The following is a 17,578-nucleotide window of genomic DNA, read 5'->3' on the forward strand; positions in this document are numbered from 1 at the left end:
CACTTTCGGTTTGATGAATTGGTGTTTTGGTCCGTTAGCTACCCAGTTTTTTACAAAAGCTGTTAATTCCTGGAAATTGTGCGAACGGAATTATTTTAGGTACAACACCAACGGATACGTGATACTGGACTGAAGGCTAAAGACTTTTCATATTTGCTTATAAATCAATAAACTGTCACAACACATTTCTGGTGTCTCTTTCTTTGCCGTCTGTTTTTTTTTTTTGTTGAAAACTTTTAGTGATGGAACCAAACACAGCCGTTAAGAAAAGGGACCAATACCAAACAGTTAACCAAACTAAACCAAACAAAACCCCAAGGAATAGATAAGTTTGTCACAAAGTTCCAGCAAAAATGTGGCTGAATTCTCAGCTGGAGACGGAGAAAGAAAAAATCTTTCAAGTTTTGAAAGATTTTCATCTGGGGCCTCAGGTGCAGCAGCAAGCCGATGTTAATGGCCTGTCTTTTTCACTGTCAGTATAAAGACAACATTACTCAGCCGAGGAGAACCTACCAGCCACGTTGGCCACATCTGCGGTGCTGACGTTCTGAGCGTTCGGGCTCACTCTGAAGGTCACAGCGGGGCCCACCACCCTGTAAAACACAAAAAAACACACAAGCACAATCAGAAGCTTCCTCAGAATCTGCTCTCCGAGGCAGCGAGGTGTTATTTTTCAGAACCGGGGGAGAAGAGGAGTTGTGCTCATTAAAGCGCAGCCATACAAGGAGCTGGAAATTTTTTTTTAAAAAACGAAGCTTTAACCTGTGGCGATCCTTTAGGCTTTTGCAATCCCCATCACCACAGTGAGATAACCTCTTGAATCTCAATGTAATGCACCCGCCGGCGTTTAAGCGCGCTGGGAAATGAAGAGAAGGGGGTTGGGGATGAGAGGATTCTAGTCATTGACAAGACGACGGCTCTGCTACGTGATTCTCCGACGAGCAAATGCATTTCCAGCGGCCCGGCTTATGATACATTTACATTTTGATTCGACGTATGGTGATTGCGACGCACATTGTCCTCATAGACGTAAATTGAGGGTGACAGAAACTGGGAAAGCGAGAAATGTAAAAAGAAGAAGACAGAAAGGGGCCGGAGAGACGTGTTTTGTTTCTCGAGGTGCTTTGGAAGGTGCTTCCCCCCTCTGTGCATCCAACATTCATGCCAATAAAGCAGCTTGGATTGAAATACTGAGGGAGCCACAGAGAGAAGCTGGGTGGTCAGAGGCAGAGCGGAGTCTCCCAATGTGATTAACCTTTTGTTTTTCCTGCTGTAATTCAGACTAAAGGCCCAGCAGGAAGATATATCACCAGGTCCCCCTCCAGGATGCATTGTGAGCCGCTATAGGAAGTGGCTGCTACTGTAACAACACTATTATAAAATATGGTGACATCAGTAATGGAGCAGGTCCTATCCTAATGCTGCTGGCTGAGTTAAAAAAAAAAAACACACACACACACATTCAGAAAAGTGGTTTTTCAGGGTGATGGATTTAAATTGCTGCACTTTCATTGTGGGTTTCAGAGGCTGTGGGCTGTCAGTTGAAAATTAAATTAAAGTCATGGGAGCCGGAAAAATAATTAAAATAAATGCAGAAAATAAAAGCAAATGTTCCTTCTTTTTAACAGAATTCATCCTTTCTCAGTATTATTACAACCTGTACTTTTAACCTTTGCACAGAATATACAGTATACATATATATGTCGTACATGTATAGGGGTTTTGAACCTTAATTAAGATACAGTTCATTTACAAGTGAAATGAAAATGGGCAAACTATTCTGTAAAAAAAATAAAAGAATTCCTGATAACATGTCTCAAACTCAAACAACTGATTTCTCACAGAATAATTCATGGATCTTGATGAAAATCGGACTGGTAATTATGAGTGTGTGCAATTTCGGTGCAGATCCCAATGCAATCCGGATCTAGTGAATTTACATGTGGTTTCACAAAGAGGCTGTTGGGCTTTGGCGGAGGAATGCACTGCACTGAATGTTATTCTGGTTATGCATGTTGTATAGGTATGGGAATATTTAACTTACATCAAATGACAACGCATTTACAATTGAAACAAAAAGGATAATATATATTTAAAAGAGGTTTCTTCAATCCTGGTCACTGATCAACATTTCTCTAAATGAATCCAGAGGCACTGGCTCTTAATGCAAAACCAACTTTTACAAAAACCCTCTGCAGAGTTTTCCAACGTTTGGATAAACCGGTGTCGTTGGACATTCCCTGACATGCAGGTCAGGTGGGTTTGTAATTGAGTTTCCTGGGCCCTGAGGTCAGTGTATGAAAGAAAACACAAACAGGTTTTCATGCAGCAGTAATGTTACACTCTCACATTTAAAGGTGCAATAACAAACTAATCAGACGGGGCCAAATTAATGATACCCGGGGGAAATCTGGGTGAAGCTAAGTGCTTTAATTAAAAAACTGAAAATCAGAAAATCCTTTACTATGTTCTGTCCTATAATCCACATTGTATCTATTTCGGTGTCTTATTTGAACATAAATTTGAGCCACTGAAGACACTAAAACCCCGTATAAGACCCGTTCTGTGCGAGGAGCTCCACACGATACATCAGCTCATTTTCCTGACCATTATTTCTCCTCTGAGGTTGAGGTAGCGTGTATTCGTCAAATCTATGAACCGATTCATCAGCAGGCGCAGGGAACAGTCTCGGTGTGTGATGAAGAGGGAAAAATCACTCATGTTGAGTTGATCACATTTCCATCTGTCGGCCTCTGGCACCCGGGGCAGCGGCCGCACAACGACGCCACATCAACTTTGAGCCTTGTAAATAACCACGTCACTCACTGAGGCAGAGAAGCTCACAGGAGGTGAGTTCCTGCATCCATTGCTAATGTTTTGAAATATTAAGACTTACGTGAGAGTACAAGATATATTACACTAATGATGAGATACATTATTAACCAAAGGATTCAGCTTAAAAACTTTATTATCCAATAAAACCCCACTTCTGTTGTTTTCTCTGAAGAGGTTTTCCAACATCAATGTCGAATAAAATGAGTTTAAAATACATTGGGATCAAAAACATTTTTTATCTGACATATGTGACCTTTAGCTGTGATAACGGCAGCGAAGTTTAATGTGCTGAACTGAAAGGATGTTCCCTAGAAAACTCTAAATTTTTTCTTCAATATTGGATATCGATAAGGATGAAGCTAATTAGTTATTTTATTTTCACAATTCTTCAGACGAAAGTGGAGGGTTTGAGGGTTAAAACCCTGAAATCACAATGTTGGTAATGATTTATAAATCTGTCGGCGGTGGGAATGGAGATGAAATCCTTTTACTTTAGGAAACCAGAGAAACGCTAAGATAAAGAAACACGTAAGAAAAGACGTAATAGCACCAAAATGTGCTCCAGCATCCAAATTAAAACCCCTCAGTCACTCAGTAGAGCTCATACCTCTGCCCATCAGTCCTCTTATAGTCAATCAAGCCAAATAACACACGCTCATAGATATCAGTCCCTTAACGCCTGATTGTTTTAATCAAGATCCATGAATTATGCTCTAGGAAATCAGAGGAAATGTTAAAATAAAAATGAAACATTCCTGAAGTTCTTTCTTGGCACATGTCCCATCCTTCAACCAAGTTTTATGGAAATTGGTTGAGTAGTTTTTGCAAAAATCCTGCTGACGCCCAAACCAACGAACCCACTAACCACCAACCAACCACTAACGAGCCACGAAACACCAACCAATCTCTAACCATCCCACTAACCTGCTCACTAATCCCTAACCACTAACCACTAATTAACTACTAACGAACCACAAAACACCCAACCAACCACTAAATATCCCACTAGCCACCAACCAACCAATCACAGAACATCTAACAAACCAATTAACCACAAAATCCCAAACCGACCGACCAACCACTAACCGATTAACCATCACCAAACAGGACAGGGGTGAAAACGTGACCTTCTTAGCGGAGGTAGTTGTGAAACAAGTGGCACATAAAAAAGTGACAATAACAATTTTTAGGTTACAATGAGTTAAACATTTCTTTACATGTTGGGAAGAATCTCTGTCGTCTTGATGAAGTCACTCTGATTTAATCTGAATCTGTTCGTGAGATTTCCTACAAAAGAAGACATTTCATAGATACCTGACTTTTACCTGACAGACAGTTTGTTAGTTGACTGTAAAATCTGAGGTCGTGAAATGAAGCGCTAACTGTGAGATACTGTAAATGAAGTGGGATAAAAAAAACGCTGTATTCCCTAAGTGGAAACATAAAAGTGCCAGAGCCTCGATAATCACTTTATATTAAGTATTTAGAACCTCATGTTTGTTTATAACTCGGGGACACAAATCCAATTTTCTGAAAATCAATTAAAGTCCATTGATTTTACTGCAAATCTCGCTTTTAAGTTTCATATTTAATCTCCGTTGAATTGTTAAACAAGGCAATTTTCACTGAGAAGCTTTTAAAGACTCAAATTGCTGCAGCAGCTGATTGTGGAACTGAATTTTTTTTTTGTGTTGACTTTTCCCCAATTGTTTTAGGGACTAAGAACCTGAAATTCTCATAATTGTAACTCAGGGATGAATAAAGATGTGGACTAGTTGTTTTTTGTGTTGCCTTTTATCCTCCTCGTCCTCACATGCAGCCAGTGCAGGCCCACTCTCTCCTCCTAGTGGCAGCTCTTTGATATGACCCTTCAGCTCAGACAGACATTACATCACCTCAACCCTCTCGTCTACACAGTGATGGTTACACAACAGCCATTATTATTTGGTGGCCTGCTACAGTCGACACCCACATCAACGCTTCCCTCCCGCCCGCGGCGTCGCCCTCGACCACCACCGGGCCACTGAGAACATTTCCAAGGCCGTTCTGCTGAAAGCGCTCACCATCAGTATTATCTAATCAATATCGAATTGTTCCAAATGAAACGTAAGGGTGTGAGTCATTCTCCAGGTTTGTTTTGTGTTCTGCCGCAGTGTGTAGGCTCATCTTTGTGATTCATACTCGATGTTGCCGGTGTGGAAGTTTTGCTGCAGGCTCACTGAACTGCCGCCGCTCTCCGGCTTCGCCCCCCCCCCCCGAGAGGACACTGCTAGAAAAGGGAAGGTTTGTTGTCTTTCCAGTGGCTGAGGTTGCACAGGTCACTAACTACTTTGTTCACAGGCGTTTTTGTTGTTGTAATATGCTAATCCGGTGCGGCTGTGGGAGGTGTAAGGTTGAGGGGCCTGCAGTGTTGCTGCCTGGCGAGCGGATGAAGGGGAGTCTGAGCAGGGGCTGAGATGACGGATAAATGCAAGGACAGGAGAGACAGAGCGGCACATGTATGTGTCGCTCTGTACAGTTAATACAAACTTTTTAAAACTTCAAGAGCAGTTCAGCAAAAACAAACAATTATCAACAAGAGCAGTTTGGGACAATGTGGCTTTTTTAATACTTAGAGTCAGATAAGGTTGTATGTGCCATTTACCTAACCATAAAAATAAATAACTGCATAAATAAGGGATTAAGATCTACCTCCACTGAGGTAATGCTGACTGTATGGATGTTAAACTGCAAAGATACTTATATGGTTGTGTTTGCATTATAATAATCGTGCAGGGTTGTGCACACAAGATCTTTTCACTTTGTCAGTAAAGGTAGTTCAGGCTGATTGTTGCGATGCTTCCACGCTACTGAAAGCTCCACGTGCACTATATCCAATAAAGGCAGTGATTCCAGCCGGGGGAATCAGGAGGCCTCCAGCAACAAGCTCACGTCTGTCTTCTGCTGCCGTCAGACCCAACAAGAATGCAAACTTCTGCAAACGAGTATCAGTCAAAAGGCTTTTTCAGTCAAAAGGGCTTTTTGATATGAAGTAGGTCAAATAAGATTGAACATACCATTTACACTTCATCCTTGTCTCGCCTTAGAATTTAAATAATGGCATCTATAAGGGATTTAAGAGATTTTAAAAAGGATTAAGGAGGAAAAAAAGCTCTAAAAACAGTAGCTAGTGTTCGGAGGAGCAAGGAGAATAAAACCAGAGGCATGCTGGGTAAATCAGGAGTGTCGGGCAGGCTCCCACTCAATTTAAAGCCTTTGTCTCTGGGCTTAAGGTGGCTGCCATTGCCACAGTGGCGAGGAGCCGAGCGGCCTCGGAATATAAGCGTGGCGCCTCTGACAAATTGTCAAGGCGGCCCCCCTGCTGGGCTTTCACTGCGCTCGCAACAAAAGAGACCCCGGCTCTCTCTCTCTCTCTCTCTCTCTCTCTCTCTCTCTCTCTCTCTCTCTCTCTCTCTCTTGCTTTCTCTGCCTCCAATCCATCACTCTCCCCCGTGTATAGCTCCCTCCCGTCATTCCCAGAATGGAGGAACAAAGACAAAAGGTGCATTAGAACAGGAGAACAGTACGGGCCACCCAGGGACTCAATACCGCAGCCGAGCAGCACGGTGAGGTGCCGCGAGAACAACGAGGCCGGGTGGCGGGGGCGGAGAGAGAGAGAGAGAGAGAGAGAGAGAGAGAGAGAGATGTGTGTGTGTGTAAATCATACCCAATCCAAGTCACCCAATCCGCACATTCACAAATACGTGTACATGGCTGTACACATGAATTCATAATGTTTCCTCTTTCTGAGGTTAATTCATATTATCTTCATAAGTTGTTTAATTTGATGCATGAAAAACCATTAGTGCGTGCACACACACACACACACACACACACACACACACATCTTCAATACACACACAAGTGTAAATATCCAAAGAGGAGATGAAAATTTAAACTTGATAAAAGCTGCTCAGCAACATCAGAAATCAGAAAGAAAGCTGCGACCAGGATCAACACAGAACAAGAACACAGGCCTTTCTTAACAGATTCATGAGGTTTATAAAGACAGAGAGGGGTGGGGGGCACATGGACACAAACTAAGAAGGAAGCAAAATGAGGAGAAAAGACGAAGAAGAAGAAACTGAGAAATAGACTTGAAGCAAAGACTGAGAGGAATAGATAGAGAATGAGTGAGGGGGTCAGACGGAGTTCAGTCTCATTAATAAGTGATTGCATTCAGCAGCGGCTCCAATCCAACGGGTCAATAACGCACACAAGCAGCTCTCGTTGCTTTCTTCACCCCCCAGAGCAGGGAGACATGTCCACGGAATGAAAATGAAGGCGGCGTCCTTGGACTTCGACTGCGAGGGCATCGTCTTCTCGTCCTTCTTCCTCGTGCCACCGGGCAAAATCTCTGCATTTTGATCCCACCAGTTTGCCCTCTCTATTCTGACACGCTGTCACCACAGATGAGCGCTCGGATCATCTTTTACAGGCTAACATCTGCGGAGCTTCGGTAGGCGACGCTCGCCCTTTGAGGAAATTGACGCCCACTCGAGCCCACAGGTGGAAAAGGGTTGTTGTCGGGAGCGTTGAGTACAAAATGGACGATGAGTCACCCACAGACCTCTGACTCCTACCGTGGTTCTCGTCTGAGGATGAAGTCATTTGTGATTTTGAAATGTTACAGTGACGGATTACACGTTTACACGCTCGGCCGGTTTGGCTGAACTACACGTCCAGAGGCGCTTTTACATTACGGGACAGATACATATCTGAAAAGGACATTATAAGTATTAAAATGCCTTTATTTTTAACTCCTCAACACAGCGATGGTTTAGGTTTGACCGCTAACTCAACGACAACAAACAGCGTGAACACAGCAGGAAGCAGCGGGGGTCATGTGTATGGAGCGGAACTGACAGATTTAAAACCAAATAAATACACTTTCAAAAAGCAGTTATACGTACGAGAGCTCGGCAAAGTCAGTCATCTGGATTCTGGCCCTGCGAGCCAGGATCTCCATCAGGTGGAGGCCTTCGTCCGTCTGGAGCCCACTGATTAGCGAGGGGGGGGGGGACGTGAGGACAGACAGGGAATAAAGAGGAAAAAAGAACAGGAGGTTAATATTCTAAAATAAAAGTAACAGATGCCAGATGTATTGTTTTATTATAGCATTAGTTCCAAAATTGCAACAGCAGTGCAACCAGAATATATGTGGAGCGGATTTCAGACAACATGCTGTAAACACGTTTAATGATGCACCGTCTACCGTGAGAGAAAAGATATTTGAAGACCTTGAAGACTGTTGCGCAAAAAAACGAAAATTTAAAATGGTACAGTCGACGTTGATTTATTTAAGCAGCAAACGGACTTCACACCAAACAGGGGACAAGACAGACAGGAGCAGGACGTACAATTCTGTCACAGGACGTACAGAGAAAATGCTACAGACACAGCAGCAGTTGTAATGCTTTATTTCTCAGCATATACAAATATAACAGAATATTAGATTGCCTCTGTATAAACGTTCTTGACATTCTGTGATTTTTACCACAGTATGTGTCACATACAGAGCAGAGCAGCTGCTTCACATCCGACACCGGTGATCGCTCTGCCTGCAGATCCACGAGCGAGGATACACGGCGTAGCTCTGCAGCGTGCGGCACGTCGGTGTGGGATCCCTCTCCTGGTACCTGGTGCCTCTGCAACGCGTCAAACAACTAGAGTAGCTGAAACAACTTTAACCTGATGAGTTGTGATCCCTTGGTTTCTTCTGTGGCGCCACCATGAGGTTGGCATTTGTACTTTCTAGATAAAAGTCTAAACAACTCATTATGTGTGGTACAGATATCCACGAGCCCAGATGATGAATCCCCCACTTTGGAGATTGTCCCTGAACTTTCATATTGTACATATCTCAGCATCTACTGCATGGATTAAAGGTTCAGTTTGTCGAATATAGTGACATCTAGTGGCAAAGTGTCATGTTGCAGCTGAATACCCCCCCCCCTCCAAACATGAAGGTGAACCTGTGGTAGCTTCAGTTGTCATAAAAACTCAAAAAGTTTAGTTTGTCCAGTCTGGGCTACTGTAAAAAAAACATGGCTGCCTCCGTAGAGAGGACCCCCCCACCCCCGATGTAAATATAAAGTATTTCAATATAAAGACTTTATAGGCTGCACGACGAGTGGCTGGGACGACACCAGAAAATGCGTAAAAAGATGTGGAGAGTGAGGTTAAAAAACCAGGCATCACATAAGAGGTTCTTCTTGTATGAGGCCAACGAAGAGTCTTTTTCTTCCTGGTTACGAAGTCGTGAAAGTGGCTTTTCCCTCATGTTGTGGTTGATGTTGCACGTGGCTGTCTCGAGGAGAGATCTGACACAATGCGAACTGTCAAGGACAACTTTGGTGTTCTTCTGAAGTTCAGCCATCTCACGGAAATGTCAAGAGGCACTTTGAAGAGTCACTGTGAAAGGGTAAGAGAGGAATCCGCTGAGTTCACTGGAGACCGACGTCTGCAGTGCAAAAGTGACAGCGGACATCTTACACCTTCCACTTCACCTGTGATCAGAGACACGCAGCTTCTGAGCCCGTTTCATGAAGTTACTGGAGTTGTGGCTCGACGTATTGGCATCTGCTACTTCCTGTCAAAGTTTAGCTTCTGCTGATTGAAGATTTCTCCAAGTTTAAGCATATGAAAAACCTGAGAAGAGGAAGCAAGAAGTGTTTCATTTTGGAAATACTTACGTTATACTCAAGACCTGCCATCACAGAAACTGTCTTAAAGCTTCGGAAAACCTGTTTTCTCAATCTGCTTCTTTTCTGCCTGAATAAATATTTGGACAGAGACAGAATTTGTGTAGTTTTTTCTCTGTACACCAGCCCAGTGGATTTGAAATGAAGCCATAAAGATGCTCTTATAGTACAGATATAAAATGAAAAACGGACCCGCCCCACAATTGTCAAGCCCAGACAAGCCCAGACAAGCCCAGACTACGAAATGTCATTGAAATTTGTTGAGGAGTTCTAGGAGGGTGCACAAACCTCCGCCAAGGCTGAAGCCCTATCTCTCCATGTCAAAGCAGAGTTTCCCATAAATTATCTAGACTGTAACGGCCACCATATTCTAATTTGTTCTGCCACATTCATAACAAAATAAAAAAGTGTATCACTTCTCGTGAAAACAGGATCTCTAGCTTGGTGTTTGCAGTTCTCTCGTCCATAAAGTTTTTACTGTCCACGCAGACGATCAGACATAGATAGTTTCAGCTTCTCCCTCTTTCTTCTGTGAACATGTGACTCGGAATCTGCTGCACGTGAGAGCAACATCCTCTGACCACATGCATCCCCGCTGCCACCATGGATTGTATTGTATTAATTATGTGAGAAACACAGCTGAGAAAATTCATTTATTCGATCTAAAAAATGTTACATCTCCCCTGTGGCATGTCCCACCCCTCCACAAACTTCCATGGAAATCAACTGAGTAGTTTTTGTGTAATCCTGCTTACTAATAAACTCGGTTGAAAACCTTTGGGGAAGTACTCAATACCCCTGTGCCAGTTCTATGTCAGATTATTTGTACTCACTCTGTGTCTGTGATAACGTAACCGAAGACATCATCTTCAGCCTTCTTCCTGCTGTCTTTGACGTCCAGTTGAAGTTCTGGAACATGCATCGTCTTCTTGTGCGGCTCCTCGTACACGAGCGCGGCAGGAGGGGGCGCCACCTCCTTGATCCAGCCCTGCACCTCCGACACCTCCTCAACAGACTGAGCAGCGTCCTTCTTCTGCACCGCTACTCCAACCTGGCTGGTCCGACTCTGGACGTTTTCCAGCCCCACCGGTTGGCCTCTGGGTGTCTCCATGGCAACATCATGCCAGTTTCTTGCTGACGGGGAGGCGTTGAGGGAGGTTTTGTCCAAGAAGGCGAGAAGTTTGGTGAGCAGGCTTCCGTCCTCAGCCTGAAACACATGTCAAAGAATTGAGAGTGAAAAACGTACAGGGTCAGCGAACAAAACCTGCATTCAACACAAGAAAACCAATTTGCACGTTTTAATTTCAATCTATTATAATAAGTAAATATGGATCTTGATTTACTTTCACCTTTGTACAGTAGCCGACCTGCAGGTTGTGGGGCTCATTTCCTTCCTCATACAGAATCTTAACTGCTCTGTTCCACAACAATTTAAAGTACAGTAGTAGTAGTTTTTTCCTACTGACTGATGAAGGCTTACCGTGTCCTTCACATTTTGCTCTTCAGCCTCCGTGTGGCGCTCTGTTGGTACAAAGACATAGATTCATTCATGGTGGGTTGTATGTCAGAGAGAAAAGGAGAGGAATGAAATGATTTAATCAAACAGCACAGCAGCCGCCAGAACCAAGAGGTAAAGATGGGCACAAACACCTTAAAGCCAGTTGTTGGTCTCTATTTCAAGGTTGTAAATTCATCGTTCTGTAATATTTGACTAAATGCTGCAAAAACATCAGAAGCTGGGCAACAACCAAACACTTCCAAGCTCCTAAATAAGCCAGGGCGTAATTTTGCCATGTTGTTCATTACTTTTAGCAATTTGTAAGCTATGAGTTAGGGACATTTAAGCGTAGTTTAAACATTTTCAAATGTTGGAGTGGTCTCAGTGGACACTGAACCATTAAAACTAGCTGTTTGAACAGAGCTAAACAAGACATCTTTTTATTTTCACATTGATTTTTATGTTACACTCTAGAGACAAGCTATTTGAACACTGCTTTTTTGTTTTGTCCAGCCTTCACAGTTATGCATGTACTATCGACTTGCTTTCCGGCTTTCGCTCAATACTTTTAATTGTGTTAAAACACAAAATAATTCACCATAAAATTACCTTGAAGCTCTGCCGGCACTATAGGAGTGCTCCCCTGAGGTTTCAGCGTTGGAGCATTTGCCAACAGCTTCTCCTCTTCCTCATCTCTGGCAGCCGCCTCCTCCTCTTTTTCTTCTTCCTCATCATTCCTCAGCTCTCCCAGGTCTCTTGGTCTAGTTCTAGCCTGCGTCAGGCCCCTGTTTAGTCCTTGGTCCTTGTCGACCACCTGCAGAGCGTCAGCTATCAGGCTGGACAGCTGATCCAGGTCATGCAGCGACAGGTTGTCCACGTCCACGTGCTGCCTTCCAACGTTCTTCAAAACTTTCTCAATGAACCTCTCTGGAGGAAAGACAGAGGTAAAATCATCGAGTCAGACAGAGACAAGAAAAACAACAGCAGCATTGGTTGTCTGATAAAATCCTTAAACAACATGTTGACAAACAAAACACCGGGTCCATTTTGTTTCCATCAAACCCCATGTCTAACCAGGAATGACATTTCCTGAAAACAGCAAACATGTATATTTCACAGGATTGTATACAATGATAAATGTGTGAATTGTGTCACTAGTAGAGATGAACCTCGAGAGAAGTAACGTCTGAAACTGCTTCTCTCGGCCTTACTGAGTCTTACACTGAGTTTCAGCTCGTTGTTTCTGGTTCACTCTCACAGAAAGTTGTGTATTGTTAAAACTTTTAGTTCAATTTATTGATGCTATCACATAAGATTATAGTTAAAATAAAAGGTGCAATGCATCAGGATTTATGGTGTGAAACTGTAGTAGGGACATTGTGAACATTTAAATGGTCATTATTTCTTTAGTGCTTTTCTAGACTTGACGACCACTCAAAGCTCTTTACAGTACAATATGGCCATCCACCCATTCACACACACAGCAGCGTGTATACAGAGGAAAATACGATAGTGCAGTTTTAATAGTTCAATTAAAGTTTAGTTTTAACCCTCTCTATCATAGTTAAAGGATGTTATGTTTTCCCCTGTCGGTCAGTCAGTTGGTTTGCCTTGTTGCCTATTGGTTAGCCGGGTTGATTAGTTGGTTTGTTTGGCTTGTTTGTTTGATTGCCGATTTGAGCGTGGTCTGGCGCGGTGCATCCAGGATTTTTCTAACAGTTCGGGATATTTGAATAATTTTCCCGGAATGCACAGTTCCAGATGAGAGGGCCTACCGAGGACCATTCTACTATTATCAATGTTTAAATAAATAAAAAGTAAATAATCACAAAATGAGGAACAAAGTCATCAACAAACCAAAGGTGTCAACACGTATTATACAACTCAAATCAAACCACAAAAGTTTAACCAGGCTTCATCGTAAAGTGTTGCTCCTTCCACCGGAATGTGAAAAGCTTGATAACCCTCCACCTCTTCATACTTTGAACACACCCAGCTCTGTTTCTTCTCCATTTGTTTCCTGTCCTCTTTCCCTTCACATCACAACTTCTGGGAGATGAACTTCAACACGTGGTGATGTGCCCGAGCTGACAGGAGCCTGTTGGCTTGGGCACTCTACCATAAAGTGCGATTTCCAGACAGTCAGCCATCACTGAGAGGAATGACGCAAGGTTAAATTGATTATTTTGAACTGGTTGTTGGGTTTGGTTTGCCGGCTGGTTAGACCAAGATTGCCTTGTATCAATTTCCTAAACGGTTTTAACATTTTAAAACTACTTTCCAAGGAATGAAAAAGAGAGATTAAAACAAAAACCAGGTACCTGTAGCAGCTTTCTAATATGTATTACAGTTTTGCTCATGAGTTTTCAAAATGTAACTGAATTGAGGAACACAAAGTCATCAACAAACCCAGAGTTGTTTACCAATTCTTGTGTGCTGCTCCCTCTTTACTGCCCAAAGTTTGAAAGCCTCCGCTTTTGTACACACCCAGTTCTATTTTGTAAAGTGCTGCTCCTCTTCCTGGAATCTGCAAAAGCTTGATAAGCCTCCGTCTCGTGGACATACACCCAGTTCTATTCTGTCCATATATTTCTCGCTCCCTTCCCATCACATCTACATTTATAAAGGATGGGTGGAACCAACAAGCAAGGCTGACGTGTCAGAGCTGACAGACCTCATTCACTGCAGAAACACAGACCGAGCTTCAAACTAACACAGTGAAACTCATTGGTCATTTGTCATTGTCACTGAGGAAATTTGAAATGGTTTGGTGAAGTTTCAGAGTGGAAGATGCTGAGTTGAGTCCTGACACACAAGCCACATATTGAGATATTGTGATATTGTGAGGATGAACTTGCCAACGAGTTTGTCGTGTTGTCAGTGCTCGTCGTCACCTCACTGACAGACGCTCCCCTGGGTCGTACAGTTTGAATCCAGGACTTGATCAAAACTTCCTTGACACCAAATTTGTCCGAGGTTTCAACCCACAAGGCAACGCTGTTGCCAAGAGGTTTTGTAATTTCCTTGCAGAGTTAAAAACAGAAAAAAACGAAAAACACTCAGGGATCGTGGGTTCCTGGACGACTGACGATTCTTGCTCCGTCACAGACAACCCTCATCAACTGTTTCAGAACAGAAAGAACTTTGGTGTCACTTGTAATATATAGAAACAGTTTGAGCAGTTTATCATTTTCTGATAGAAGCTGAACAGTTGTTGACATGGTTCCTGCTCTTGTCATTGTTCTTCTTAGAACCCATTCACTTTGCTGTAAGTCTGTATCATTCCCTGGCTGCATGTGCTGTTGTAATAGCTCGGGCTAACACTGAGGGGGACAGAGCTTTGTGAAATAAGAGTCTGAGACTCTGAAACAACCCGGGAGGGAAATATAGCAGGCTGAGTCAGAAGCTTCCTTTAAATCTAAACTTCAAACGCAAGGTTACCGGGGTACTCACGATTTGATCTAATTCTAGTTTTTAAAGGGTGGTCATGATTACATGTCTGTCACCTGTAGTGTTTTTATACTTTGACTCTTTCATACGTGTGTTTTAATGTATTGTAGCGGTCGGTGAGCCGGCGATGTGTTAGGCGATGTTTAGCCGTTTTGACTGATATTCGGTTGATGGTTAGACTTGGTTCATGTGGGTTTTGTCTGTTTGTTTTTGTTGGGTGGTAATGTTGTGTTTATTTAGGTTCACTTGTGCAACCACCATGACTGTGAAATGTAGTGTCTGTGATGGGGTCGAGTCACTGTCTATATGGTGAGGGAACAGCAGTGTAAATAAACCATTCAACTCGCTGTTGTGCGAATGGGACGTTAAGTCAAGAGCTTTGAAGAGAGTTCCTTGTCCAGCCTTTCATTCCTCACACGCACTTGAACATTAGGTGTCTGGAAGTGGAAACGGAGGAAAGAAATCATTCAAGTCACTCAAAAGCAAAGCTGCCTGGCACAACGGGTTGAAACCGCTATGGAATCAGACTCTTCCTCTCCCCAGGTTCAACTAGCAGCATCCAGACAGCTGCTGGGACAACAAAGAGGCCAGGCTACCACTGGCCCTGGTATTGGAAGCAGTTGCACACAGTGGCTGCTGACCTCCCCCAAAGTAGAACAGCAGGACCTCCATGGCCTGACCACAGTACTGCAGAGTACGGCCCTCACCGATCAGGAGCAGAGAGCAACTGCCAGCTCTCCACCGTCAGGGTTGGGAGAGGGCCTGGTAAGTTCACAGATGTGCAGTATGCCCATCATGGTTACCCCCAATTTGATGCCACTGTCCAAGAGAGCTGGCCAGCATGTCCGCCTGCCATGCCCCTGCCTTCTTGGCTGAGGCCCTTCATGAAGCTGAATGAGCAGAAGGGGTGCTCTCCACACAGTCTACCCAGCAGAGAGCCCCTCCTCCCAGACTACAGGTCAGGGCAGCCATCAGTGCCACTGAAGAGGAAGAGCCTGAGGAGGTCTGTCAAGTCCGGCCTCAACCGTTGCAGTTCGGGTTGGAGACCAGGAGCTGAAGAGTGAGCTCTGGCTTGCCAAAATCCAAGACCCGTGCATCGTCGGCCTTGACCTGCTTACCCGCTGGAGAGCTCGGGTTGACTTGTCAGGGAAAACCATAACCCTCGGCAAAGACTGGCACTCCAGTCTGGTCATAAGAGAAAGCAAACCCGTCAAGACCATCAACCAACCCCTCAAGCAGCCACTGCACAGCAGGTACCGAGTTCTGTACTCCTCTGGCCACCATCAGCCCTGCACAACCACAACCTGCTTCAACATCAATCACACAGCTTGTCAAGCCGCCTTCACCTGAAACAGCTATGCCCAACCCCCACCTCAACCCCAATCTACCATTGCGGGAAATATTGTTGCCCTATCACCCATATCATGTGGCGATTGACCGCTGTTATCTTCCAGGTGGATGAGCCTGGCAACATTGCCCAAGAACTGCTCCAGCCCCCAAAATCTCCAAAGCTGAATCAGCCAGCTGGAGGGAAAAGACAGGGAGTGGTGTATGGGGCCACGACCCAGTCCCCAACCCCTCTCCAAGGCCGATGCATGCTGGTTGGTCGCCTGGGTCACACCAAAGGACTTTATCCTGTCAACTCGATGGTCATCCTCGCCGGGCACTGGTGGACACAGGATCTACACATTTCGGTGCACTCCGGCGTGCCCCCAGAAACCACAGTGGCCCTTTCTGTGGCAGCTGACCTGGACGCCAACCCAGCTGGGATGACAGTGACAGGAGAAAAGCTGGTATGAGGGCCAAGAAGGGTTGACAGTTCGGGTTGGAGACCAGGGCTGAAGAGTGAGCCTGGCTTCTGCCAAAATCCAAGACCTGCGCATCATCGGCTCAAAGACCTTGAGTTACTCTTGGCTGGAGAGTTTCGCTGACTTGTCAGGGAAAACTAAGCAACCCTCAAAAGAGACTGGCACTCCAGTCTGGTTACAAGAGAAAAGAACCTCTCAAGAGACCATCAACCAACCCTCAAGCAGCCACTGCACAGCAGGGATCGTGTTCCTGTACCCTGCTGGCCACCATCAGCCCTGCACAACCACAACCCAAGCTTCAACATCAACACACAGCTTGTCGGTCCGCCACCTGAAACAGCCATGGCCAATCGGGTGAACTTATGGCAGCTCAGCAGTGATGGCCCTCGACCCCCAACAGCGCTGCTGTGCAGTTATAATGCCTTCTAAATGACTACGGACATCTTTGCTGTTAGGAGACGAAGACTGCAGGCAGACTGGGCGGTCCAGCACAGTATCAAGACGGGCTCCTCGCCCAGCCCATCCGCCTGCGCCCATAGGCTGGCCCTTGCAAACGACAGGCACTGAGGACAAATCCTTGAGATGGCTGCTGGGTGACAGCCTTCCAACAGCCCATGGGCAGCCCGGCAGTCTCTGGCAGCGAAGAAGGGACGGCAGCTGGCGTGTCTGTGGATTATCGCCGGTTGAATGTCACAAAGAAGGACTGTTATCCACTCTGCATAGATGATGCCCTTGGACTACATCCTCGGGTCCAGCTGGTTCACTTCCCCTTGACCTGCGAAGTGGCTACTGGCAGGTGGAGTTGGCTCTGTGTCAAGCACCAAAGACTTCCTCTTCACCATCGGACAGGGGCTGTGGCAGTTCCGCACATGCCATTTGACTCTGCAACGCCTCAGCAACTTTTGAGAGGTTAATGGGAGAGGGTCCTGGGTGGATGCACCCAGGAGCTGTTGGGGTAAGGTACCTGGATGACTCCGCTGGTGCATGCCAGCAACTAGCCCCCTGGCCAACCTGCGCGAAGTCCTGACTGCCATGCGCCAGGCTGGGCTGCAGCTGAACCCTGCAAAGTGTCACCTGCTGACGAGGGAGACAGAGTTCCTGGGACATGTTGTCAGCGCCATATGTGGCCACCAACACGCGTGCGGCTGCTGTCGGAGATTGGCCACCCCCTGCCATGTCAGTGAACTGAGCAGCTTCCTGGCTCCGGTCCCTATGCTACCACCGCTTTGTTCGAGACTTTGCCA

At 45.0% G+C, this 17,578-nt stretch overlaps 1 protein-coding gene across 1 annotated transcript in view; it reads right to left on the bottom strand.

Annotated features, from left to right (window-relative positions):
• LOC118117888 (receptor-type tyrosine-protein phosphatase N2) overlaps nucleotides 1-17,578 on the bottom strand; it is a 238,940-nt gene that overhangs the window by 81,516 nt on the left and 139,846 nt on the right. Inside the window, exons 2-6 of the mRNA XM_047342116.1 lie at nucleotides 11,686-12,003; nucleotides 11,059-11,099; nucleotides 10,412-10,785; nucleotides 7,788-7,874; nucleotides 514-593 (exon numbers count right to left, since the gene is read on the bottom strand). Coding sequence (XP_047198072.1) covers nucleotides 514-593; nucleotides 7,788-7,874; nucleotides 10,412-10,785; nucleotides 11,059-11,099; nucleotides 11,686-12,003 — 900 coding nt within the window. The remainder of the gene's footprint in view (nucleotides 1-513; nucleotides 594-7,787; nucleotides 7,875-10,411; nucleotides 10,786-11,058; nucleotides 11,100-11,685; nucleotides 12,004-17,578) is intronic.

This window comes from Hippoglossus stenolepis, chromosome 11 (genome assembly GCF_022539355.2).
Source record: "Hippoglossus stenolepis isolate QCI-W04-F060 chromosome 11, HSTE1.2, whole genome shotgun sequence".
Lineage (NCBI taxonomy): Eukaryota > Metazoa > Chordata > Actinopteri > Pleuronectiformes > Pleuronectidae > Hippoglossus > Hippoglossus stenolepis.